General features: G+C 35.0%; 1 protein-coding gene across 3 annotated transcripts; it reads right to left on the reverse strand.

Moving 5' to 3' along the window:
* Window positions 1–18,311: 18,311 nt before the first annotated feature.
* On the reverse strand, window positions 18,312–20,443 carry LOC130989111 (serine/threonine-protein kinase RIPK-like). Of its 3 annotated transcripts, XM_057913074.1 has the most exons (5): window positions 20,093–20,441; window positions 19,932–20,012; window positions 19,447–19,626; window positions 19,231–19,366; window positions 18,312–18,576 (listed from the first exon to the last, which is right to left on the reverse strand). In XM_057913074.1, the coding sequence occupies exons 3-5, from the start codon at window positions 19,612–19,614 to the stop codon at window positions 18,485–18,487; spliced, it is 396 nt and encodes a 131-aa protein (XP_057769057.1). In that variant the 5' UTR covers window positions 19,615–19,626; window positions 19,932–20,012; window positions 20,093–20,441; the 3' UTR covers window positions 18,312–18,484. The 3 variants fall into 3 exon arrangements, with proteins under 3 accessions (XP_057769057.1, XP_057769058.1, XP_057769056.1); XM_057913075.1 differs by having other exon boundaries at window positions 19,453–19,626; window positions 19,932–20,443; XM_057913073.1 differs by having other exon boundaries at window positions 19,932–20,441.
* Window positions 20,444–27,015: the final 6,572 nt, after the last annotated feature.

Raw genomic sequence — 27,015 nt, forward strand, 5'->3', positions numbered from 1 at the left:
AAAATTTCCATTTCAGCAGTTAGCATTCTCTAATTAATAAACTAGCATAAAAGTGAAGTCTGGGCATGAATCTATTTTAATTCTTTTTTTTATTTTAATTTTCTCAATATAGTTATATAAGTAAATAATAAATAATAATTAAAAACAAAAAAAACTAGGCTGAACAAAAAGCCCAAAAATTCTGAGCTTTTTAGCCCCAAAGTCTGGTTGGTCTAGTGGGCTATCTGGACAGCCTTTTACGCTCGATTTTTTTGGACCTCTATTTTATCGAGCTTATTGTAACCCTGAATCCAGGCAGGTTGTGCCGACTCATCAGTGTGGGTCGATTTTGCTAACTCTAATAGAGTACGACAATAGACCAAAATAATGAGGCTAGTGCGGGTCAACCATCCGAACCCGTCTAAAATATATATGTATCAGTATATCAATATTAAATACAATTAAAATAATTTTATTACTTGTTTTAGTCTCAAATATGTTTAACAATACTTACTAATTACCTGGGCCTATTTAAATTTATAATTTTTAAATACAATTTGTCATAATAATTGGATATATTTTGCAATAACAACTCGAACATCAAAAAATAATAATTAATAAATAAATAGAATAAATAGAAAATATTAAAAATTAAATAAAATTTCACGTAAGGATCTTGATTAGAAGTTCACCTAAATAAAAAGGTGTAAGAAAAGTTTAGTCAGCTAGAATCGTTGTTTGTGGTAGAGTACGACAATAAATAAAAATGATAAGGCACGAATCACTCAACCATCCAAACTTGTCAAAAATATATACATAACGGTACTTGACAGAACTAATTTTTATGCTGATTTTTGTGTCATGTCAAGTTCTAGATTGAGTCATTTTTTTTGTGTTTTTGCTTGTGTTTATGTCTTTGATGACACATTATTGAGACAAGGCATGGAATAGGCAAATCTGGGCACAACTAATTTCTTAGCAACAAATACCGCAACTAACACGATGCAATTGTAGCAAATAATCAGTAACCGAGTATCGTATCCACAAAGACTGATAAACGAAATTACTCTAAATAATCCTAATAATTCCTATAGCAATATTCAGGCAACCAAAAATATGGAGAATAAAAACTAACCTCAAGACAAAATAAATAAAATCAGATAAATAAAATAGATAAATAAAACGACTGATCCTAGGGATATAAATTCATTAATCAAATTCACATAATCAACCTATTAATCCTAATTACCAGTTTAATCCAATTATGATGAGAGATCAGAAATATAATCAAACACTCTCGCTGGAGCAGCATATGCCAGTAGATTAATAAATTCTCTATCTCCGCTAGGTCTCAAGAAAATCTACTAACTCCCAAAAGCTCACAAGAATAGCTCCCTATGATCCACCTATCTCCGTTAGGTCTCAAGGTTAAAATCATATCATACATTCTTGAATCCGCTAACAGTTATCTTCGTTAGGTCTCAAACCGAATAGCTACACATGCAAATTATTGGACAGATAATCCACAAGAGATCAAACATCAGGAATTATGAATCATAAATCGAAAGGTAAAAAGGTATTAACAAATTAATCACATGAATTCAATTAAACAAACCCTAGAATCAGATAAAGAACTAGCTAGACATCATAAAATAAAATAAAAGTACAAATAAAAGAAAGCAATTGAAATAAATAAAATAGATAAAACCAGGAAAGAATTCAGGATGAACAGCTGGAATCTTGAATCTTGCAGGAAAAGAAATATAATGTATGAAAGCATTAAAATCCTAAGTCTAAAACTGAAAAATATGAAAATGGGAGAAAATGAGGTGAAGAGAGATAAAAAGATGTGCCTATTAGGTCAAGAAAAGGACCTATATATAGGCACAGGGGATAAATACAGTACAGAACTCGAAAATACTGATAAAATCTGAAAATTCAGAAAATTCCCGAAAATTCTGAAACTCCCGTCGGACACTTTTCACTACTACGCGCGACTTTCTTGTTTCGGCCATATCTCTCTCGTCTGAACTCTAATTTACGATATGTTTACGCCTACAAACTCGTATCGCGATGATCTACAACTTTCATTAAGATCAATAGTCCAGATTTGAAATACATATTTCTATAAAAAAATTCATCAAAGTAAGAGTAAGTATCATATTTCATAAGATAAAGCAATTTAAGCACAAAACAATTATCCAACACTCAGTTTCCTATAAAATTGACATCATATGAACATTAAAAACCATGGAAAAGTAAGTGTTATCAAATATATGCCAACCAGTTAATCGTACGTCATGGGTCAGAACAGACAGTACTACACAAGGCAGGTGTTTGGTTGGAACCAAGGACAAGAGGATAGGACTAAACTTAGGGAGAGTCAGCTGCAGCTTAGGCTATTATCGTCAACCAAGATGTCGGCCTAACTACCGCTCATAGTCAGGAGTTTATCCAGGGCAAACTAGTGCATGAAAAAACTAAGAGAAAAATGGAAGTAGGAAGGTAGTGAAGTCAGGACGAGAACAGGGATGCGAAACACGAAAAAGAAGGGGAATGACCAACGTCGCAACCAAGATGATGGCATGGCAAAAACGACAGAAATTGGGAGAAAGATAAGAGAAGATACAGATCTTCCCTGAAAATGAGAAAAAGATTAAATAAAATCATTCTAATAAGTACAGCTGTAGACAAGCCTATGTGAAGGAGAACTCCAACGCATGAAGGAGATTCGGGTGCAATGCACCTAGACAGTTCAAACTGGAAAGGACTCTCCAAGTCAATTGCGTATTGGCCTTCAGCCCACGCCCGAAATTCCCTTATAAATACTTTTTCTCCTGTTGATTTTCATGTGCACAAAATTCGAGATACATCGAAGATCGTAATACTGAAGATGATATTTTATTTTCTACATTTATTGTTAAGTTCCGTTTTGGGCAAGACGATGGTAGCTTTAGTTTTTTATGCTTTTGTTAGACAGCGTTGGAGCTTGCCCAAATTACTATTAATAGTAAGCTTGCTTTTCATTATTCGATGTCTTATTTAATTATTATTTGTGTTCCAAGTACAATAATAGTATTAGAGCAGTTTAACTCTTGGATAATATATAAATTAATTAAAACTGTCAAATAAGTGATTCAACTCAAGATACCTAAGGAATTGACTCGCAATCATACGAGGTCAATTGTAGTGGAATAAGCAAACCCAATTCGTACTCTCAAGGAAGGCTATGAAGGATTATTAGCCCCAACGAGATCGTTTCTTGGATATCTTAATTTACCATACAACGATTAATCCCAACATGCTCCTATGAATTCAAGTGCTGCACATTGGAGTTAGAATTATGTACTTGTAAACTGTATGCAAAGGTTGTCGATGATCGTGTTGAACGACTCCAGCTCTGACCTTCTGAACTGTATCCCGCTCAGCTTTCACCGTTGGATGGACAACGAACTATGAAAGTTCCAAGAGAGAATTCTGCTTCACACGTCTGGCGTCGCTTTCCCTGCTCTCAAAAACTAATTTTTATGTGTGTTTTTCCTGAGAGCAGGCAGCTGTATTTAAATAAAATAAAACAAGTTGTGGGGCTCCAGTTTCCTGGTGATGGGCGAATTCTCCCTCTGCTAGGGCAAGGAGACTTTGGGCCAGTCCAGGGACCAGATACAAGGAATAAAGATGGGCCTCAAATAAATTAATTCTCCATGGTCAGCCCAGACCATAATTAATTTATACATATTAGTTCATTCCACTAGAGAACTAATATTGACTTACCCCTTTATTTCCGGTGATAAGTCGGGGCTTGTATTTAGACTGATTAAATCTCCGTATTTAAAATATCCGACATCCATTAATTAATTAGAGCTCTTACAGCTTAAATTAATTAATCTCTTTGTAATCCTCAAGCAGTACCACTCAAACCTTATTATTGCGCCTGAACTTAATCAACCTGCAGGGTTTAACGCAATAAACCTTATTGAGCTCCTTAAGGGGATGTCATTATCATATACCGGATACGGGTACTAATACATATAATCAAATATCATATATTGACCGCTATCACCCAAGATACAGAGTATTCAAGTTACTATATAACTCTCACCCATAGTAAGTCAAAGTGATATACGAATCAACATATATATTTGAAATCTTATTAGTATTAAGATTCTATTAAGTCACAGAGAACTTAATTCTTCACTTAAGTCAGAGAGAAGAATACATCTCACAGTGGTCCTATCAATACGTTATGACGTACCAATAGAGACAAGTAGTCAAGACAAATTACTTCCATCTATACTGCAGCCTAAACCAATGACTCGTCCTAAAGTCATTTCGGCTGTGATCATTTTATATCTCTTAAGGTTATTCCAATTATATGGTCTTCTGTGATCTACAACACACCATATAATCTACTTATAAAGAGATAAGGAACATATATATGCAATCATGAACACAATCAGATAGGAGATTAAACAGTGAACATAGGAATCATTGTATACAAGCATAAAACGTTCTTGCTTTCAGTATACAAATCCAACAATCTACCACTTATACTAAAGAAAACTCTTAGTATACAATGTGTCTAAATACTAGCTATTGCAACACTATCACTTCTTCTCCTACTTATACTGAAAGTTTTCCCTAAGTGGGTGGCATCAACCGCAATCCCATTCTTCGAGCATGCTTCTCGTAGGCCTTTTGCGGCAAACTCTTCGTGAAAGGGGCAGCTAAGTTCTCCAGGGTATTGATCTTCTCAACCAGCACATCTCCTCTGTTTACGATTTCTCGTATGATGTGGTACTTTCTCTCTATGTGTTTGGTCGCCTTGTGGGTCCTGGGTTCCTTAGAATTTGCCACTGCACCCGAGTTATCACAATAAATTATGATACTCTTAGGCAAATTAGGTACCACTCCTAGATCCAAGAGGTAGTTCCGGAACCATACAGCCTCTTTAGCAGCTTCAGAAGCAGCTATGTAACACCCCGTACTTTTATGAGTAGTAGTAGTGTCGAGACACTACAGAGAGTACTGCGGTACTGAGATATGAGATTATAAATAAAATGAGATGGAGTAATGATGATAAATAGAGATATTGAGCATTAGAGTTACATTATTTTGATGAGACGAGTTATTCTTCTAGATGGAGATATGAGTCTGATAGAATCAATGATGAGGATAGAGAGTGAGTAGTTTGAGAAAACGAGTTGAGATAGAGATGCTGATTGAATTGAGAAAAGAGCATAATTTATTTTTCCCGATGACGGATACAGAGGTATCTGTGAGATTAATTGTCCTATTGTTAATAGGAACATCTGATTAAGAATAGAGTTGAGATAAGTGAGTGAGAAACCCTATAGAAGGGAGAGTCGATCTGAGAGATGATCTAATTGAGAGATGATTGCTGATTGCTTTGATGAGAATTGTATCCGTGTTTTATCTGAGATGGTTTGAGTGATTGTCTACGTGACTATTTGTTACGATGATGTGAGTATGATTTGTTTTGTGTTATGTTAACACGGATTATTTTCGAGATTTTGGAGAACGAGATTATTTTTAAAATCGGGAAATAGCATACAGCTATTATTATTTTGCATATCAGTATTTTATGAGAAATATTTTACTGAGATATATATATATATATATAAGTTTATGATGAGATGAGATATTCCAATAGTTTGAGCTATTGTATTTTTCGATGAAGAACTACTGAATGTAATACATTGAGGAAATAAGGATGTATAGAGATAATGGTTGAACGTTGTTAAAGTTAAAAATCTGGCCTTGGAGTTCTGCTATGGTGTGGGAGTTTTGCTCTGGCTTGCGAGCTCTTCTCGGGATGCGAGCTCTGCTATGCCAGAGGCGAAGTCAGTCCTCTGCTATGCCAGAGGCGAAGGCATTCGTCTGCCCAGACAGAGGGGAAGTCAGTCCTCTGCTATGCCAGAGGCGAAGGCATTCGTCTGCCCAGACAGAGGGGAAGTCAGTCCTCTGCTATGCCAGAGGCGAAGGCATTCGTCTGCCCAGACAGAAGGGAAGTCAATCCTCTGCTATGCCAGAGGCGAAGGCATTCGTCTGCCCAGACAGAGGGGAAGTCATTCCTCTGCCCTGACAGAGAATGCATTCCTCTGGCGAGCATTTCTCTGCTCTAGTGCAGAACCTACTTTTGAGAGAGAGGAGTCAAAGCAAGTGGATAAACCTTGTTAACGGATAAGATATTTTATGCAAGTGGATAATTAAGCATGTGTTAATTATCCAATACTTGATGGCTAAGTAAATGGGGTTATATAAATAACACCTTTCTCTTTCATCCCCATAACAGACGTCCCTTTCCTCTCTATCCTCTCTCTTTTCTCTCTTTTCTCTCGACTGTCAGTATCCAACGCCATTGATGAGCTAGTAAAAAAACTTTGTAAGCTACTTTTTATCCCATAACCACCGATTAAACCAAGCTGAAAACACTCGTATATCCATAAAACAAAAGTTGGACGAAGGTTTGAGCTAGGAATCAAGAAAGTGGCACTGTTCGTTATACAGATCATAAGAGTAAGTCTCTAAACACATGAATCTACTTATATCTAAGCTTTATGAGCATGTATATAGATGATTAGAGTATTAAAACAACTCTTAATTCAAGTTGAAGATCATGAAGAGAGTGAGGATTCGAGTATATAAATGAGCCTTAGAGATTGTAGTTATGATAGTTGATGGATTAAAATGATGATTAGAAATGAGTGATAACGAATATGAGTTCTTGAGTTGATTTGAAGATTTGAGTGGTTATATGAGTTCTTGAGCATGCTATGATGTTAAGTGATGGTTTAGATTGATGATTAGAAGTGGTGAAATGAGTTTTGGTATGAGTTTGTTGTTGAGAATTATGTTGTTGTATTCAAGATAGAGATGTTTTTGAGATATATGAGTTTTAAGTACAAATTGGAGAAATTTCGTAGGCCTACTGACCTACTGTGATCGATGGTTTGTCGATGTCTAATAGCTTTGAAAATTTTATAGCAAGTCCCTACATGAGTCTTGCGTATCCTGATAAAAGTTTAAGCCATTTCAACTTCGTTTGTTATTTCTTTAAAATGCAAAACCTAAACTGCACATTACTACCGAGAATTTCAGAGAACAGGGGAAAGAGTCATTCATTTCAGTAGCTTCCTATGTGATCTAGATTTCCAAATTTTTATGGTATCAATATTATTGTGTTAGCTAGATATCCACTAAGATTGAGCCCAGTTTGACAACGTTTACTGTTTTTCAAAAATTGTAACTTTCGATTGCTCAAAACTGCCAGAAATGGTAGATCGTGGTAAAAATGTCATATCTCTCAAACCACTTGGAGTTTTCGACTCTACTTTTTTTTAAATGAAACTAGACTCGAGTCCAGGAGATGTCGGAGTCAGAACAGTTTAAATTTTGAAGTTGAGTCAGTGTATAAACAGAGCATGTTTTGATGATGTTTGATTGTGATTGCTTATGTGCCTTATGTGATTGTGTTGCCTATGTGTTTGAATGAGATTAGACGAGCCTTATATGAGAGATAAATCGAAACTTAGAACCATGATTTTCTTGAAACCTATCCTTGAACTAAAGGATGTGTGATGAGTGGAGAGTTTATGTAGAGATGAGTAAGGAGATAGAATATGAGATAGAGCATGAGTTAAGGTTTGAGAATTAGTCAATGAGTTTCTAATCGAGATTCATTTTATGACATGATGAACCTTCGATGATGATGATGATCCCTGAAGACACGAGCAGAGCAAGGTAGTAAGTAACTCCACTTTGATGGGAGATTTTGAGTAAGGTCTTCAGGTGGGCATTATTTTGAGTATACAGTTTAAAAGTTTTTCTAAACTGTTTTAAATGATGATGAAATTATGAGATGTTTTGATGTTTTGAGATTATGATGATGTTTGAGAATTATTGACTTGCCAATATTTTTATGATGATGTTGAGCTTGTATGTTTACCCTCTACTGATGAGATGAGACGATCGGGTCCTGGGCAGTTGATAGCTATCCTGCCAGGGCTAGTGTACACAGAGGTGACTGTGAGCCGTTGAGCGAATCGGCCGGTCACGGTGCTTGAGAAGGAGGCCTACTTCTCAGTACCTGAGTTGAGATAATGATGAGTTGTAGATGTGGTACTTACTTGCTGAGTTTTGACTGCAGTCATTTGAGTCATTCATTCATTTATTAATGATGTTGAGTTTTAACTGCTTGCACAGGTTCCTTTAAGATATAATTCCTGTGTATTGCTGAAGTGTGGCAAGTTCAATTTATAGCTCTATGAGCAGCTTTGTTTTTCGGCGATATGTCCACTGAGTATTTATGTACTCACGCCCTGCATGTGTTTCTAAACGTGCAGGATAAGCGGAGGGGGAGTATGGTGCGGTGCTGGTGGGAAATGTTTCGAGTTGACGTTTTCTTACTCTATCGAATGTCTGTTTTGTCAATAGAGTTTTGATATGAAGTTATGTTGTATTAAATCAAGCATTTTACTCACGATTATATGTCTTCATACATATAGTCGGTTCACCTTTTGTTATCACACTCTGAATATTATGACTCTATATAAAAATCAAGCTATACTTGTTTTGCTTTTCATGTTGAGATTCCTGATATTTATCGAGTTATGACGATATTGACGAATATACCCTTTTGATGAATTATGATGATCTTTCCTTAGCACGTTTCTTTGTGAGCTTCCGCTGTTGATCTATGTATTCTTTCTATCTTTCCCCTTTCTTTTATTAGTCGTATCGATACTCGGTCCCCGCTATTACTAGTGTCGGGATCGGGCTGCGACAAGCTACATACTCGGCTTCCATGGTGGAGTCTGCAATGCACTTCTGCTTTACACTCCGCCATGATACGGCTCCACCTCCCAAGGTAAACACATAGCCAGAGGTAGATCTCTTCTCATCCCGGTCAGCCTGGAAATCCGAATCGGTATAACCCAAAGGAGTTAGACTGTCTGACTGGTAAACTAGCCTATAATCTCGAGTCCTTTTCAGGTACTTGAGAATATGCTTTACCGCAGTCCAGTGTCCTGGTCCAGGGTTTGACTGATATCTTGCAACCATGCCAACGACATAGCAAATATCAAGTCTCGTGCAAAGCATTACATACATGAGGCTACCTACAACGGAAGCATATGGTACCTTCCTCATTTCCTCAACCTCACTAGGTGTCTTAGGACACATGTCCTTAGACAGAGGAATGCCATGTCTGAAAGGTAGCAACCCTTTCTTGGCAGTTTGCATGCTGAAATGAGCAATCGCAGTATCAATGTAGGACGCTTGAGATAAGCTCAACATCCTTTTCTGGCGATCACGAACAACCTTGATCCCCAGGATGTACGCTGCATCTCCTAAGTCCTTCATTTGAAACTGTTCGGACAACCATTTCTTTATGTCTGATAATAGCTCAACATTGTTGCCAATGAGGAGGATATCATCTACATAAAGTGCAAGGAAAACCACGTCACCATTGGCATCTAAACGGTACACGCAACTTTCGTTTTCACAACGAGTAAATCCATAGGATTTAATAACCTCGTCAAAACGTTTGTTCCATGACCTCGAAGCTTGCTTAAGTCCATAAATGGACTTCTTCAGCTTCCATACAAGATGTTCTTCGCCCTTTTTCACAAACCCTTCGCGTTTCTGCATATAGATGTCCCTTCCTTCTTCAAGGAAACCGTTTAGGAAAGCGGTTTTGACATCCATTTGTCAAACCTCAAGGTTCATGTGGGCTGCTATGGCAAGGAGTATTCGGATAGACTTAAGCATGGCAACCGGCGAAAAGGTTTCATCGTAATCTATGCCCTGTTCCTGGGTATAACCTTTCGCCACTAGTCTAGCTTTAAAAGCTGCGACTTCGCCATCCGAATCTCTTTTTCTCTTGTATACCCACCTACTACCTATAGCTAAAAAGCCATCTGGTAGTTCAATTTTCTCGTATACATCCATAGCAGTCATGGATTCTATTTCAGAAACCATGGCGTCGTACCAAGAATCTGCATCTAGATCTTCCATCGCTTGTCTAAAGTTATCAGGGTCGATATCCTTTTATTCATCAACAGGAAGAAGATCCGAAGATTCTCCCAAGAACATAAATCGATCGGGTTAGACTATAACCCTCCCACTACGATGAAGCGGTGGTGGTAAAGCTGTGACAAAGGTTTGTGCAGTATCCTGTGGTGCATTCACTTGCACACTTAGCTGGGGTGATGAAATCGCCTGTCCATTGCCTTTGATTTCTTGAAGAACAATCTCGGACTTAGACTTGTGTTTATCTATATAATCCTGTTCCAAGAATCGTGCGTTGGTGCTAACAACCACTTTCTGGTCCTTAGGATTATAGAAATAACCACCTTTCCTTCCCTTAGGATATTCTACAAACAACATTACTTCGCATCTAGGCTCCAGTTTCTTCGCTTCCTTGTCTAGCACGTATGCAGGACAACCCCATATCCTTATATGGTTTAAGCTGGGCTGACGCCCAGACCATAACTCGATAGGAGTTTTAGGAACCGATTTGGATGGTACTAGATTCAGCAAGTAAACCGTTGTTTCCAAGGCATATCCCCAAAACGAAATAGGCAACGATGCATAACTCATCATTGATCGTACCATTTCCAAAAGAGTTTTGTTTCTTCTCTCCGCTACACCATTCTGTTGGGGAGTACCTGGTGCAGTCAATTGGGATGTAATCCCAGAATCTAACAAATATTGCTTAAACTCGTTTCCGAGGTATTCGCCAACGCGATCAGACCGCAATGACTTGATAGATTTACCCGATCTCTTCTCCACTTCCGTCTTGAATTCTTTGAATTTCTCAAAGCATTCAGACTTGCGTTGAAGTAGGTAAATATACCTATATCTTGAGTAATCGTCAATGAAAGTGACGAAATACTCATACCCTCCACGAGCTTTTGTGGACATATCGATCCACACAAGTCAGAGTGAATCAATTCTAACACATGCGAGGCCCTATTCCCCTTTGCCTTAAAAGGCCTTGCCGTCATCTTTCCTTCTATACAGGATTCGCAGGTTCTAAATGGAACAGCTTGAAAGTCTTTCAAGATTCCATTTGTAACGAGCCTTTGGATATCTTAATTTACCATACAACGATTAATCCTAACATGCTCCTATGAATTTAAGTGCTGCACGTTGGAGTTAGAATTACTTACTTGTAAACTGTATGCAAAGGCTGTCGATGATCGTGTGGAACGACTCCAGCTCTGACCTTCTGAACTGTATCCCGCTCAGCTTTCACCGTTGGATGGACAACGAACTATGAAAGTCCCAAGAGAGAATTCTGCTTCACACGTCTGGCGCCGCTTTCCCTGCTCTCAAAAACTAATTTTTATGTGTGTTTTTCCTGAGAGCAGACAGTTGTATTTTAATAAAATAAAAAAAGTTGTGGGGCGCCAGTTTCCTGGTGATGGGTGAATTCTCCCTCTGCTAGGGCAAGGAGAGTTTGGGCCAGTCCAGGGACCAGATACAAGGAATAAAGATGGGCCTCAAATAAATTAATTCTCCATGGTCAGCCCAGACCATAATTAATTTATAAATATTAGTTCATTCCACTAGAGAACTAATATTAACTTACCCCTTTATTGCCGGTGATGAGTCGGGGCTTGTATTTAGACTTATTAAATCTCCGTATTTAAAATATCCGACATTCATTAATTAATTAGAGCTCTTACAACGTAAATTAATTAATCTCTTTGTAATCCTCAAGCAGTACCACTCAAACCTTATTATTGCGCCTGAACTTAATCAACCTGCAGGGTTTAACGCAATAAACCTTATTGAGCTCCTTAAGGGGATGTCATTATCATATACCGGATACGGGTACTAATACATATAATCAAATATCATATATTGACCGCTATCACCCAAGATACAGAGTATTCAAGTTACTATATAACTCTCACCCATAGTAAGTCAAAGTGATATACGAATCAACATATATATTTGAAATCTTATTAGTATTAAGATTCTATTAAGTCACAGAGAACTTAATTCTTCACTTAAGTCAGAGAGAAGAATACATCTCACAGTGGTCCTATCAATACGTTATGACGTACCAATAGAGACAAGTAGTCAAGACAAATTACTTCCATCTATACTGCAGCCTAAACCAATGACTCGTCCTAAAGTCATTTCGGCTGTGATCATTTTATATCTCTTAAGGTTATTCCAATTATATGGTCTTCTGTGATCTACAACACACCATATAATCTACTTATAAAGAGATAAGGAACATACATATGCAATCATGAACACAATCAGATAGGAGATTAAACAGTGAACATATGAATCATTGTATACAAGCATAAAACGTTCTTGCTTTCAGTATACAAATCCAACAGGCTAATCAAGTCGTTCACTCGTGTTACACACATAAAGCAGTAAATTTCTAAATACTATAATCAAAGATTGGGTCTGTCACATCTGTTAGGTCCGGGGGGCGGTCTCGAATAGGTGTATGGGGGGGGGACTACACCTATAGGCTATTTTTGGTCTATCTACCAACCTCAATCAGAGGGATCTCAGTCAGAGATAGAAAAGAAACTTTACAAGCAAACCAGACACCTGTTTAACCGAAATTAGTTTTGACCAACAGGGTTGACGACTGATACTGAAAGCTCTTCAGTAAAGAGTTATCAGTTAAGTCACAAGAACTTAACTGATCCACGTAAGGGCTTCAGTCGTGTTTGCTAAGATAGAGATGATATCACTCTTCCTTACTATCAGAGGATAGTTCAGTCAGATTGATATCACATGCAGCGGAATTTAAACTTAGTTTCGAATAGCCTCGGTGGAGCAGATAGTTGGATTAAGGTTTCTCTAGCAGATAGTCAGTGTTCAGTTTTATCAATAGAAATAACACAGTTAAGAATGTAAAACTGAAAGCTGTAAATAACACAGAGACTTTTACGTGGTTCGAAAAAACTCTTTCCTACATCCACGGCTGGTTGATCAGACCAACAATCCACTCCGCAAGTGCTTGCCTGGTGCACTGCAAACCGTGAACTGAAGATAAACTCTCTTCAGCACCTACACACCTCGCGTAGGGTTTCTCTACCTACACACCTCGTATAGGATTTCAGCACCTACACAACTCGCGTAGGATTTCCTGCTAAGCACACCTCGTGCTCAGACTTCTCTTTCAGAGTTCAGAGTACCTTCCTGAATCTCCGAATCACTCAAACACTCTTATGGGGGAGAGGTTTAACGAGTGCCAACTATACTTACAAAGAACAAGTTCTTTGAAGCAAGTTTGACCTTTGGCTTCTGAGTATACAGAATATATGCCTAGGGTCTAAGAGAATATTTGTAATCAGCAGTGACTGATTTTGGCTTTGGAATTCTCTTCTTCGATTCAAGCTTTGAGCGGTTTAAGCTTTGGGCTGACTAGCTATTTCGGCAGAGCTTCAGCTTATGTTGTTGAATCGGTGAAGATTTGAAGTGATCCTCGAGCGCTATTTGTAGGAGAAATCTTGAATAGATCCGTTGGCGTAAATCGTCCTCAAGATTTCTTCCGTTGGAGAGCAATTCGAATTTGGGCTGAGGCTTCAATCTTCGAGGTTCCTTGTCTGTGTGGAAACGGCTCTCTTTGAATGACAGGAGATGTGACATCTCTGAAAAGTAACCACCAGATAGGAATGACCTCTGCAGAGATAAGATATTGAGATATCTCTGCATTTAATGCGGTTGTACTTGAGCGTACGTGGCTTCCTCTGAACGTTGGAAGATCAGTTCTAGGAGGAATGTTCCAACTGATACTTGACTTTAGTATCAGTCTATGGCGCGCATTAAATAATCAGTCTTCAACTGATTCTTCAACTGATACTTCAGTTGGTAACTCCAGTCTTCAGTCTTCGATACCGCAACTAAACTAGAAACGAACTCTAACACTTGAGTTCAAAACGATTCTAGTCTATTACATTTAAGTCCTATGAATTTTGGTATCATCAAAACAAGGGTTAGGATATTCCACAAGGTTCCCAACAACATCTCATCCAATTATCTAACGTGAAATTAAAGATCTCAAATAAATTAACTAGGCGATAGATAAAAAGCAGATCAATTAAAGCAATAGATGAAAGTATATAAAATTAGAGTTCCAAAACTAGGGTTTAGAAAGTAATAATTCAAAGCATATAATTCCAACAATTTAATCTATAAAGTTGTTTCGACTCAATTCGTAAATTAAAGCAATTAACTTAATTCATTAAGTTGCGATAATTCAAGCAAGAACAATATTATGGAATTAGATTGAAACTCAATGGAAGATAAGCGATGATAAATCCAAATTCATAATTACAATCTCAAATCACATTCCTAGTGCTCACCGTAAATTTGATCTTAATCCTATCAAGTTTAAATAATAAAATAAAACATAACGAAAACACCAATATGAATAAAAAAACAAAAAAAAAAACACCAATATGAATATCTAGAAAAATGATTTAAAGGCATCTACAAAATAAAGAATAAAATTATACTAATTAATCCCTAATGGTTCAATTTAAATCAACGTAAATGAAAGGAAATAGCATAACCTTAGTCTAAGCATGAAATCTTCACTCTAATTCTCTTCTATTGTGCGGCCAGGTCTACAAAATTAATCTGGCTTATTTGGTGTTAAAACCATAGTGTATAAAGGGTTGGGCGAAAATAAGGGCCTCTGGCGCCGGTAGGGACCTAATGGTAAAAACAGGACTGTAACTTTTAATATTTTCAGAAAGAGGACTATATATTATGAAATTTGATAATGAGGACTATATGTTACGGAATTTGAAAATGAGGACTATAACTTTCATTTTTTACATTTACACTCCTATTTCAGACCGTGATGAAAGCTATAGTCCTTATTTTGATGTGTTAAATAGGAGTGTAATTATAAAAAATGAAAGTTATAGTCCACATTTTCAAATTTCGTAACATATAGTCCTCATTTTCAAATTTCGTAACATATAGTCCTCTTTCTGAAAAATATTGAAAGTTACGGTCCTACTTTTACCATTAAGTCCGCCGGTAGGCCGCACTTGGGACTTGGGGGTGCTCCGGGTCACGATCGCGAGCATATGCGCGCTCGCGGGGGTAATGTTGCTGATTAGACTGCACAATATTTTTAGTTTGACTCGTTCTCTGTAACACCCCAATTTTCATAAACTTTTCAATATAAAATCTTTGAAAAATTAATAGATAAAATAAAATTCCTTGAATCATAAAAGTTTAAACTAATTTAAATCAACTTGCCAAAACTAAAGTAGTATCATAAAATAAAAAAAATAAAAAAAACGATAAACTAAACTTAACAAATTCTACTAAAATGTTCAATGTAAAATCCTTATCACTAGTCATTCTCCATTTTCATGGCCACCTCGACTCCAGAACTGCAAAACTGAAAAGATAAGGGGGTGAGCATATTGAAAATATACTCAGTGAGAAACCATGCAAATATTCACATACGCTTAAACATGCAAATAATTCACATTGTCATACACATATACTGATAATCTGATGGGCGAACTGAGAGCCCCTGAACATGTATTTCAACATGGCTAAATTTCTGAACATCTATTTCTACATGGTTGAACATGTATTTCAACATGGCTGATTTTCTGAACATGTATTTCTACATGGCTGAACATGTATTTCAACATGGCTGATATTCTGAACATGTATTTCTACATGGCTGAGCAAGTATAATCAAACATGAAATAAGAGCATATAACAACATACATGAATATAACCACAAGCATATAATCCCTCACCTTAAAGTCGAAGCTAAATAAATCAAATCTGAAATGAAGGTCTTAATAGCGCCGCACCAGAATAATTCGTCAAAATCGCAGTTGAACAGACCAGTTAGCTTCAAGCCTTCGTTTGAAGCCTCAAACGTCCTCAAATCGTATTTTGCCCAGAAATACGACTTCTTCGTCTTCGAGAGAACTTTCCGGGGCCGCCTGTTTCGCTTGAATCGAGGTTCTGTGGAGGAAGTTATGGCCGTTCTCCCGAAAATGCCAGAACTTGATTTCCTGCGAAAATCTGACTCCACACTTTTCTGGCCCTCTCTGCTCTCTAAAACCCTAATTAATTAGTGTGTCCGTCTGTTTTAGGGTTTGAAAATAGATCCCATATTTATACTAGTTTTTAAAGAGTTCTAGTTCTAATAGGAAACAAAAATAATACTAATAATAATAATAGTCTAGATAAAATTAATGGTGCATATCTATATGTATCATGTAATTATTTAAAATAAATAAGCTATACAAGAAAATACTATTAATTAAACCTATAAAATAAATCTAAATTATCGGGGTGTTACAACCTACCCCACTTAAAAAAAAATCATCCTCGAAATTCTAGTCACGATTCTTGAGCCATATAATCTAGTTCTATGGTGAGGTAACTTCATCATTCGTCGTTATCCCCATCACCATCGCTCTCATCCCTCCTTGTCTTCTTCCTTTGTGGTCCCTCTTCCTTGTTGGTTTGGGGTTCCTCTTCGGGATCTTCCTCGCTAATTATCTCATATTTTCTTTTAAGTCCATCGGCCCAAAAACACCAACGATCAAGTAAATTTCGAACAAATGAATCATAAGATTCTAACGACGTAACTATATCGTACGCTTCTTGGGCAATGAGTCGTAGTGGTGCAGGCACTTTGCTCATGAGATGCTTGGTCGCATAAAAATCCCCTATAAAGACTCCTAGTTCGTTCAATTCGTGAAAGAGGTTGCTCATCCTTTGCACGTGTTCCACGAACCCGTAGTCGCTACTCCATGTATAGCAGTCGTACGCCGATTGCAGCCTCCTAATCCTTTCATATCTCTCGCATTGTCCACGCAAGAATTCACAACGTTCACTTAATCTTTCATATTCCTCGCGCAATTTCCCAATTCGTGCTTGTAGGGTAACTTGAGCTCTAGTGGGAGTTTGACGTGTCCGTGCCATCTAACAATTTCACAATTTCAACTATTTCTAACGAAGCTAAACATAATAGTACTAGAATATAAAGACATCATAAAAAAAGTCATGTAAAACATCATAACGGTCATATACTTTAAGCAATTAAAACACATACCTTTGAGTCGATGCAGCACATGAGTTTCGAATGACTAGGCTTATTTAACCCTTTAAGCTTACTTAAACCCTTTTGAAAACACGAGTCTACAGGAACGTAGACCCGCTCTGATACCACTATGTAACACCCCAATTTTCATAAACTTTTCAATATAAAATCTTTGAAAAATTAATAGATAAAATAAAATTCCTTGAATTATAAAAGTTTAAACCAATTTAAATCAACTTGCCAAAACTAAACTAGTATCATAAAAAAAAAAAAAAAAACGATAAACTAAACTTAACAAATTCTACTAAAATGTTCAATGTAAAATCCTTATCACTAGTCATTCTCCACTTCCATGGCCACCTCGACTCCAGAACTGCAAAACTGAAAAGATAAAGGGGTGAGCATATTGAAAATATACTCAGTGAGAAACCATGCAAATAATTCACATTGTCATACACATATACTGATAATCTGATGGGCGAACTGAGAGCCCCTGAACATGTATTTCAACATGGCTAAATTTCTGAACATGTATTTCTACATGGCTGAACATGTATTTCAACATGGCTGATTTTCTGAACATGTATTTCTACATGGCTGAGCAAGTATAATCAAACATGAAATAAGAGCATATAACAACATACATGAATATAACCACAAGCATATAATCCCTCACCTTAAAGTCGAAGCTAAATAAATCAAATCCGGAATGAAGGTCTTAATAGCGCCGCACTAGAATAATTCGTCAAAATCGCAGCTGAACAGACCAGTCAGCTTCAAGCCTTCGTTTGAAGCCTCAAACGTCCTCAAATCGTATTTTGCCCAGAAATACGACTTCTTCGTCTTCGAGAGAGCTTTCCGTGGCCGCCTGTTTCGCTTGAATCGGAGTTCTGTGGAGGAAGCACTACAAAAAAAATCACCTTTGAAGACATCTAAAAATGTCATAATAAAATACTTATTACAACATTTGATCTATCCCAACATCTATTTATGATTACGCGTGTATTAGTGTAGCTAAAGGGTAAGTATATATCCAGACACAACTATGGGTCGTGATATATAACCTATTACAACACCTATCATTTGGATAAATACAATTAGCATCATTTCCTCATGTGGCTAAAGACATTTTACATTTTACAATATGTACTTATTGCGTATCCATCCAATTCCAAATTGATAATGCTAATAATTTCTAAATTAGTATAAAATGAAAATAAAATAGTAGAAAGACGTGTTTAACTATAACATCAATATTATAATCATTTCAAACATCTATTCGAATTTTGTTACAATTATAAATAATAAATAATCTAGAAGACTTAAACCAATAGTTGTTATCTTATATGCTATGAAAATAGCTCTAAATCCTATTAACTGTCCAAAAGAAAAGAAAATTAGAGTAGGTTGTCAGCAACATGTTGCACTCTTCAAATTTCTCTGGTGAAAAAGTTGGCTAAAATCCTGACTACAAGAATCTGACATGTTGATAGCTTCTGTACCTGAAAAAAAAATTATGACACTTTAGATTTCAAACATCTGATTTCAGTAATTAAATATCAATGAAGCAAAACTACATCATATACCAAAACCAATGTGGAGCAACCATTTCATCAAGGCATCTTCAAATACCATTGTAGTAATCATAAACTAAATCAATCGTAAAATTACATATACCAACTCTGAGGATAGAATAAAATAGAAGGATGTGTATTAAATCATATACTAACTTTAGAAAAATGGAAGGATGTGTTTAAATATCAAGGTGAACAATGAAACCATAATGAATAATGCGAAGTATAAAATGATAAAAGATCATAATTTTTATGCCATTTACCCACTTAAGTTATTGGGTCAGATACCATATGAGATGTTAAAAGTCCTTCTAAAATTTAAAAAAGGAACCAATATTGCATTGGAGTTAAACTATTACCTACGAAATCTACCTACCAAAGAACCAAAAGAAATAAAAAATAAAACAAGTAGCAAAAGAAAAGCACAACAAAAATCAAAGAGTCAAAGCTACTAATTCTAGGCTTCTTTTCGAATAAACCATATCAGTTATGGTGGAAACTAGCTATAAGTCATGCCTCCATCTATCTTCTCTCACAAAGCTGGCAGATTTAATCAATTTGGTAAAAAATAAATTGACTTACTTCTAAAAAACTGGTTTTCGAGGCTGCGTCTTTGTATGTATTCATACACCAAAAGCTTGTGTTCTTCCTCGCAACAGTGTCCGATCAACTTCATCAACTGAGCTTGTCTTAATTGACCAAGAAAAATCACTTCTGTCTGTAAATAAAAAATCAAAGTCAACCATATTACATGAAACACAAAATGCAAATTAACCAAAAACAAAAGAAAAGACATACCATTACCAGCCATTCTTTGTGGCCCTGTGATCCATCCAAATCGAGGAGCTTAACAGCGACGAGCTGGGCCTTTAACCTGGGGCGCAGCTTGTCATCGATGAAGCCCTTGTGGACTGGGCCAAAGCCACTTTCACCAAGGAAATTACTCAACGAGAAGTTCTGCATCATCACCTTGAGCTCCTACAGAGTGAAGATAAGCATATTCGACCAATTAATGAAAATCTAATCAAACAAGTAGCAGCCATATATCTAATGTCACAGTTTGTCCTCCACTATCTTTGTGCATACATATATTAATTGAGTGTTTGTACTAATCTTTAAATTAATACACTACGCAGCCAATAGGTGTTAGAGACATCAAATAAATTTAGATAAATAGATTCAGCTGCTAATATACATACAGAGATATTCAACCATCTTCATGAAAAACTATCATTTGAAATGACAAATGGAAGCGAAAAAAAGGTGAAAGAAAGTATGCTTACATTTAGCCTTCAATCTAGGTATCACTATGAGACAAAATATGCAACCGCCAAGCAAGACAAGGACTGCAACTCCAAGTATCACTGATTCTCATAGATTAAGTTATATTGCAGAATTTATGTGCTTTTAATCAATGTGCGAGCAAGAGTGAAGATCATCTTACATGAAGCTAATAATATCACTATCAACCTATTACCTGCAATCAAAATTTAAACAGACAAACCATTTTCGTAGTTAGATTAGGCCAAACAATAGAACAAGACATAAGTTTAGACATGTAGAACACAAAGATACATAGTCTGTTCGGATTAGAGCCAAAAACTTCCACGAGCAACAAAAGCTGCTGGCATGGCATACAATACCTTTTTTGGCTAGCTTCAAGTAATTGAAGATGAATGCAACACTATACTTTTTCATGAATGTAAAATTAGACAGAAAAGATATGAAATTTGATCGAGAATTTGTGGTTAGCTAGAAAAAAAAAAGTAAATGTGTAAGCAAGCACCTTGAATGAGAAGAGTTTTCTTTTGGTGGAGAAAACAATCAAACTCAATCAAACTCCATCCTCGATCTCGAAGCAGAGCAGCTTTGGAATTAATCTCAAAAAATAGAGGCCAGCAGACACAGCAGCGGCGCGGCGGGCGCGGAGGCGGAAGCTGACATAGATGAAATGAACAATTACATAGAGAGAGCGAGAGAGGGTACTTACGCGGCGTGAAGGAGGAGGTGGTGGTGGTTGACGGCACCGGCGAAAGAGGAGGTGAGGAAGACTGGTAGGGCTTTTAATTTGGGGAGGAGAAATATGGTGAGGAAGAAACCGTACGTGGGTAGGGCATGAGAGAACACTTTTATTTCTTTTGAATTTTAGAATATAAAAAAGTTTAAAAAAATTGGTGGGAGGTTATTAAAAAATACTTTGGTGGGAAAGTTTGCCGCTAACATCTAACAAGTACTAGATTTTACCCGTGCGATGCACGGTCTACTTATTCGTACGAATTTATAATGAATAATAGTAATACTATAAAATTTTATAAGGGTGTATTTACTTTTTATCTCCTCTAAATAGAAGGACCATTTTTCCTTCCTTATTTTCACTTCAAGGAGTGATAATATTATACCTTAAAAAATAAAGGGATAATATTATCCCTCGTTAAAATGAAAATAAGGAAGGAAAAATTGTGAGTTTCTCTTTTGTGTAAAATATGGGATAAAAAATGAGATATTTAAAGGCATGAATTTGTATTGTCCCTCCTTTTCCCATCCATCAAAATGAACGCACCCTAAGTGTATTTAAGTGGTACAAAAAAAAATGCATAGTATTTAAATTGAACTGAAAATTTACATTGTATAATAAAAGAAGATAAGAATTGAAAAAAAAAATACATGTGGTATATTTTGCCCACTTAAGAGCCCTTATTTTTGCCATGTAATTTAAAAAAAATAGAATATAAATTACATTGTGGCATCAGGCGAGCTATATCACGTTTCTGTTGACTGAAAAATACATGTGGTATATATTTGATAAAACCAGATAGTTTGAGGGTTTGTTTTAGAGAACATTTCGAAAGTTTAAGGGTAGTTTTGATAAAGCGGGTATAGTTCAGGAGTTTCCATGATATTTACCCTATTAAATTTTATTATTATGATATTTTTTTATTTTCTCAATATTCAATTCAAATATATTCAATTAAAATTATTTTTCTATTATATTTATAAGTATAATAATTGAATTAGTATTAATTTTATATAAATATAAAAATTTAAAATATTTTTTCGTGCATTGCATGGGATGCAAATGCTAATTTTTTATATATGAGTTAAATACAATCAATAATTCAATCAGAGAGAAAGAATACAAATATCAGTTTCTAGATAGCATACAATTTAGAATATACCAAGCCAATTACTTCACAATCATATCAATTCACATAAAAACCATTAATCAAATCAATAAATTAAAGAAATAAGTGTAAAAAATAAATTTATTACAGCAAACTTCATGAACTCCAGTAAATAAGTTTATTTATTTTTTGTTGGCCACAAACTTAAAGAAAGTCCAAAACAATTAATAATTTTCGAGCCCAACTAAATTATTACAGCCGCTTCTAGATTTATGAATATCTACACAAATTGGTTCTTAAACCAACAATTTTTTTGTTTTTGCAGATAAGTTTTTTCTTATACAGAGAACATCTTTATATTTTTTCACATATTACTTCTGCAGCTCTGGCTACGGAGATGGCTCTGCTCTAACTGCGACATGGCTCTGCCCTAACTACCGAGATGGCTCTGCTCTGGCTACCGAGCACCATCGGCTCTGGCTGCCGCTATCTGTTGGGCATTCTCTGCTCTGGCTGCGAGATGGCTCTACTCTGTCTGCCGAGATGGATCTGCTCTGGCACCCGAGATGGCTATGCTCTGACAGATGAGCACCATCGACTCTGGCTGCCGAGCTAAGACAGCTATGTCCGCTGGGCATTCCTTGCTATGGCTGCCGAGATGGCTCTGCTCTGGCTGCCGAGTTGATACAGCTCTGTCTACTGGGCATTCTCTGCTCTAGCTGTCGTGTTGTTTCTGCTCTGGCTGCCGAGCTGATGCTGCACAAACTGCCATGTTTACTCTGCTCTGCCTTGTTTGCCATCTTTTCAGTAAAGATGAGTCGAACGTCTTTTCAATTCCAGCGACAACCTTCTTCCTTGTCTGCAGCTTCATTTGTTTTTGCTAAAGTCTAAACAAATGGTGCTTTTGCAGGGTGTAACCTCTTGGTGTAACATTTCTAAAAAAAGTATTTTGAGGAATATCTATATTTTTATCCACATTAGTTTCACTAAATGAGTGCGAGAGTACTGAAATTGGCCTCCATGGATGTTCTGGAATTGGCCTCTGCTCTGGCTGCTGAGATGATTATGCTCTGATTGCTGAGCACCATCGGCTCTGGCTACCGAGCTGATATAGCTCTATCTGCTAGGTATTCTCTGCTCTGGCTGGCGTGCTGTTTCTGCTCTGGCTGTCGAGTGATGCACGGTCTACTTATTCGTACAAATTTATAATACATAGTAGTAATATTATAAATTTTTGTAAATATATTGAAGTTGTAAAATGAAATTTTAGATTATTGAAATTGAAATTAATGTTGATGATCAAAAATTTTAAAAGATAAGACGTAAAATTGAGAGAGTTAAATAAATATAAATGGTTTTTATTAAATCGTTATTTAGTTGGCCAATATGTAGTTTAGAAAAATATATATATAATTGCACATATATTTATATTTTATTTAATATATGTAATCTTTATCATTATTATATTTAACATATTTGGACCACAGCTATAATAAATAACATTAAGAGTGCGTTTACTTTGACGGATAAATTTTTCATTGGAAAAGGCAAGGGATAACAAAAAATTATACCTTTAAATGTCTTATTTATTTTCCAACATTTGACACAAAAAAAGTTCACCATTTTTCATTCCTTATTTTTACTTCAATGATGAATAATATTATCCGATGCGTATGTTGGATAATAAATGGTGAACTTCTTTTTTGTGTCAAATATTGTAAAAGAAAAGGTGACCTTCTTTTTTACCTCTAAATACATAATTTTTTGTTATCCCTCCTTTTTCAATGATAAATTTATCAATCAAAATAAACGCACCCTAACAATAATAAATATTAAATAAATAATGAAAATATATGGACAATACATCGTTTTCAACAACTCATATTGGTTTTAGGAATCAACAACCAACATTCAATACTACTCTTTCCGTCCACCAATTGTTGATCTATTTTGACATTTTCGTCCGTCCACCAAATCATCCCTTAATCAAACTTGAGATTCTTAGTCACGATGTTCTTCTTGAGAAATATATATCTTCAAGTGGCCTGCTTTAGGCTCGTTTATACACACACACACACACACACACACACACACACACACATATATATATATATAGGGGTGGGCTAGAATAAAAACACTCTTAAGTGTATAAAATATAAACGTTTTTTAATGTACGAATTTTATCCAACATGGTTACGAATTGCGAAAAATAAATTTTTGTTACCTTTGGGATTCGAACTCAGGACCACGAATTCATCCAACAGGGTTACGAATCAACCGTAGATCTTGATGATCTAAGGGCTGAAAATCATTTATATTTTATACACTTAAGAGTGTTTTTATTCTAGCTCTCCCCTATATATATATATATATATATATATATACATACACATATACATGGGAAAGTTAGAATAAAAACACATTTTTTTGTATAAAATAGGAATAATTTCCAGCCCTTAGATCATCAAGATCTACGGTTGATTCAACACCTTGTTGGATGAATTCAGGTCCTGAGTTCGAATCCCAAAGGTAGCGAAAATATATTTTTCGCAGTTCATACATGTTCTACATAGAATTCATACATTTTTATTCGTTTATAGTTTATACAAAAAAATGTATTTTTACATTAGCCCTCCCCCACATATACACATACATATACATATACATATACATATATATTATTGGAGGAAGTTCATTAGGAAAATAAATGTTTACAAAGAAAGGAAAAACAATTTCAGCCATTGATCATGATCTATCGAACGATCAATAATTAAGATTAAATTTCACATCAAGATTTTTTATGAACATATCGGTAATTGTGTTAAACGTATCCAGGTATCGAACCCCAAAAATTCCAAATATTTAATAAAATTATTTCTATATTCAACTGTATTATTGACATGTTCAATATTTCTTATTTTTTTATATAAACTCATTTTGTTGTAGAAACCAATCCTATGTTTATTAATTCATTTAACCAACACTTGCATAAGTGCATATAAATCTATATACGTTGTATGAGTGCGAAATTAATTTGTTTATCATTTTAATTTCTTATGTACACGTCACTTTTTAAATGCATAGAAGCCCCACGTTTTAGCCGCTTTTATTTGTCATGTTTCACCAAAGCCCATTTATTAAGAGGGTGTTTGGCTGAGCTTATAAGCTCCTCAAAACAGTCAAAACAGCTTAGGAGCTTATAAGCTCCTTCAAAGTGTTTGGTAAAATAAGCTCATAAACAACTTATAAGCTCCAAAAATAAGCTCCAATAGCTTATAAGCTCCTCAAAAATTAAGTTCATCTACCTCAACTTATTTTTTTATAATCTCATATGCAACAATCATTTTACAAATATTTTTCAACTATAATTTATTATTTTCATCATTAATCATTTAAGTTCATTTCTCTTCGATTTTCTCTCTCTAATTTTTTTTCTCTCTCTAGCTTATAACCTCAATTATCCAAACACTTTAACAACTTATAAGCTCTTAAAAATTACATCTTATAAGCTCCAAGAGCTTATAAGCTCTTTAACACAAGCTTAGCCAAACACCCTCTAAATAAAGCGATAAATATTGCAACTGAAAAAAATCCTAAAATTTATAAAATAAAAGCGATAAATATTTGTCATCTGTTTGGCATTTATAAAATAAAATTAACAGCATGTATTTAACATCATAATTTTGGGCTCCTAAAATTTAAACTATATTATATGATAGTATAATAGTAAAAATATATAAGTTGTTAAGTAGTATGATAGTCTATTCATTTGTAATCAATACATAAAACTATATATGTGCACATCAAAAATTTAATTTAGAATATTAATTGACATATCATATATCGATTTATTGTGTGATATTCATCTCAATTCTGAAATGTTTAAATTACAAAATCAGAGATACAGATAAATTTTACTCAATTACAGTATTACATCCTTAAAATTATGAGTAAAGTGCATCAATTCCCTTATCTATACTATATTAAAAGGGCAGTTTCCAATTGAAATTCAATTTCAAAATTGAGTGGAAGTTTTGTAGTTATAATAAAATTGAAGGCTTATGTTTTAACTATATTGTTCTTTTTATTTTTCATTTTTTAAACTTCTGATTTGTTATTTTAATTTCTTTCCAAAATTGTGAAATTTGATTAATTATAAAATATTTAATATGCATATCAAATTAAAGATCACGATAAGAGCTTCAATTTGATATATTTTATGTAAATATTTGATTTAAAATGTAAAAATTAAATTTGTTTAAATATTAAAATCTTACAAATTTCTCTCTCCTCTCTCATGTTTATTTAAAAAAAAAAACTATTTTTAATTCTTTTTTATTAGTATTTTTTTAAATTTTTTTAACTTTTTTTTTCTATTCATAATATCAAATTTCATAATTGTAAATTCTTTTTTATTTTTTAATATTAAATTCAAATACATTTAGTTAAATTAATTTTTATTATATTAATGAGTATGATAATTAAATTAATACTGTATTAATTTATACTCCCTCCGTCCCTGAAATAAGTTCCTCTTTTTTCATTTTGGGACGTCCCTCAAATAAGTTCCTCTTTCTTTCTTTCTATTTTTGGACAACTACCCCACCACTAATAATACTTTATTTATTCTTACTTTTCACTTTTTCACCACTCTCAATATTAATTATAATATATTTTTCTCCACTATCAATACACTTTACCATTTTCCTTAAAACCCGTGCCGTCCCCAAAGAGGAACTTATTTTGGGGACGGAGGGAGTATATAAATATAAAAAATAAAAAATAATTTTTCGTGCATTGCACGGGATGCAAATGCTAGTTTATTTAATATGTTGGTGAGTGTTGTGTTGTATTTACTTTTTGCTTCCTTCGAAACTTTCATTTTGGGTTATAAAGAAGTAGAGTTCAAACAAATTGTTGGTGCTGCCAACTATGGAGTATTTTGGGCCTCGAAATACTAAGCCCATGAACAAAAACCCAACTATTAATTAGTTACATAATAAAAATATTATAAATACTTATTTAATCTCATTTTTAGGGTTTGTGCGCCGCTACACACCTTAAAAATCTGTAGAAGTTCTTTCACGCCTATTAGAAAATAATGGTCTGAAATGAATTGATCTTTAATCTCCATGAATTATTTTTTTCATTAAATTATTTAGTTTACTCATGGATTGTTTGTTTAATTCTATCCTTTTTAACTAATAAATAATTATTAAGCCCTAAAATTATAAAAAAGTACGCA

Source organism: Salvia miltiorrhiza, chromosome 6 (genome assembly GCF_028751815.1).
Source record: "Salvia miltiorrhiza cultivar Shanhuang (shh) chromosome 6, IMPLAD_Smil_shh, whole genome shotgun sequence".
Taxonomy (NCBI): Eukaryota; Viridiplantae; Streptophyta; class Magnoliopsida; order Lamiales; family Lamiaceae; genus Salvia; species Salvia miltiorrhiza.

Excerpts from the sequence above, each read along its gene's own strand:
- LOC130989111 (XM_057913074.1), bottom strand. The coding sequence starts at position 19,614 with ATGATGCAGAACTTCTCGTTGAGTAATTTCCTTGGTGAAAGTGGCTTT. Across the intron at positions 19,367-19,446 it reads ACAAAGAATGGCTGGTAATG|ACAGAAGTGATTTTTCTTGG; the intron begins GTATGTCTTTTC and ends TTTTATTTACAG. Across the intron at positions 18,577-19,230 it reads CGAAAACCAGTTTTTTAGAA|GTACAGAAGCTATCAACATG; the intron begins GTAAGTCAATTT and ends TTTTTTTTTCAG.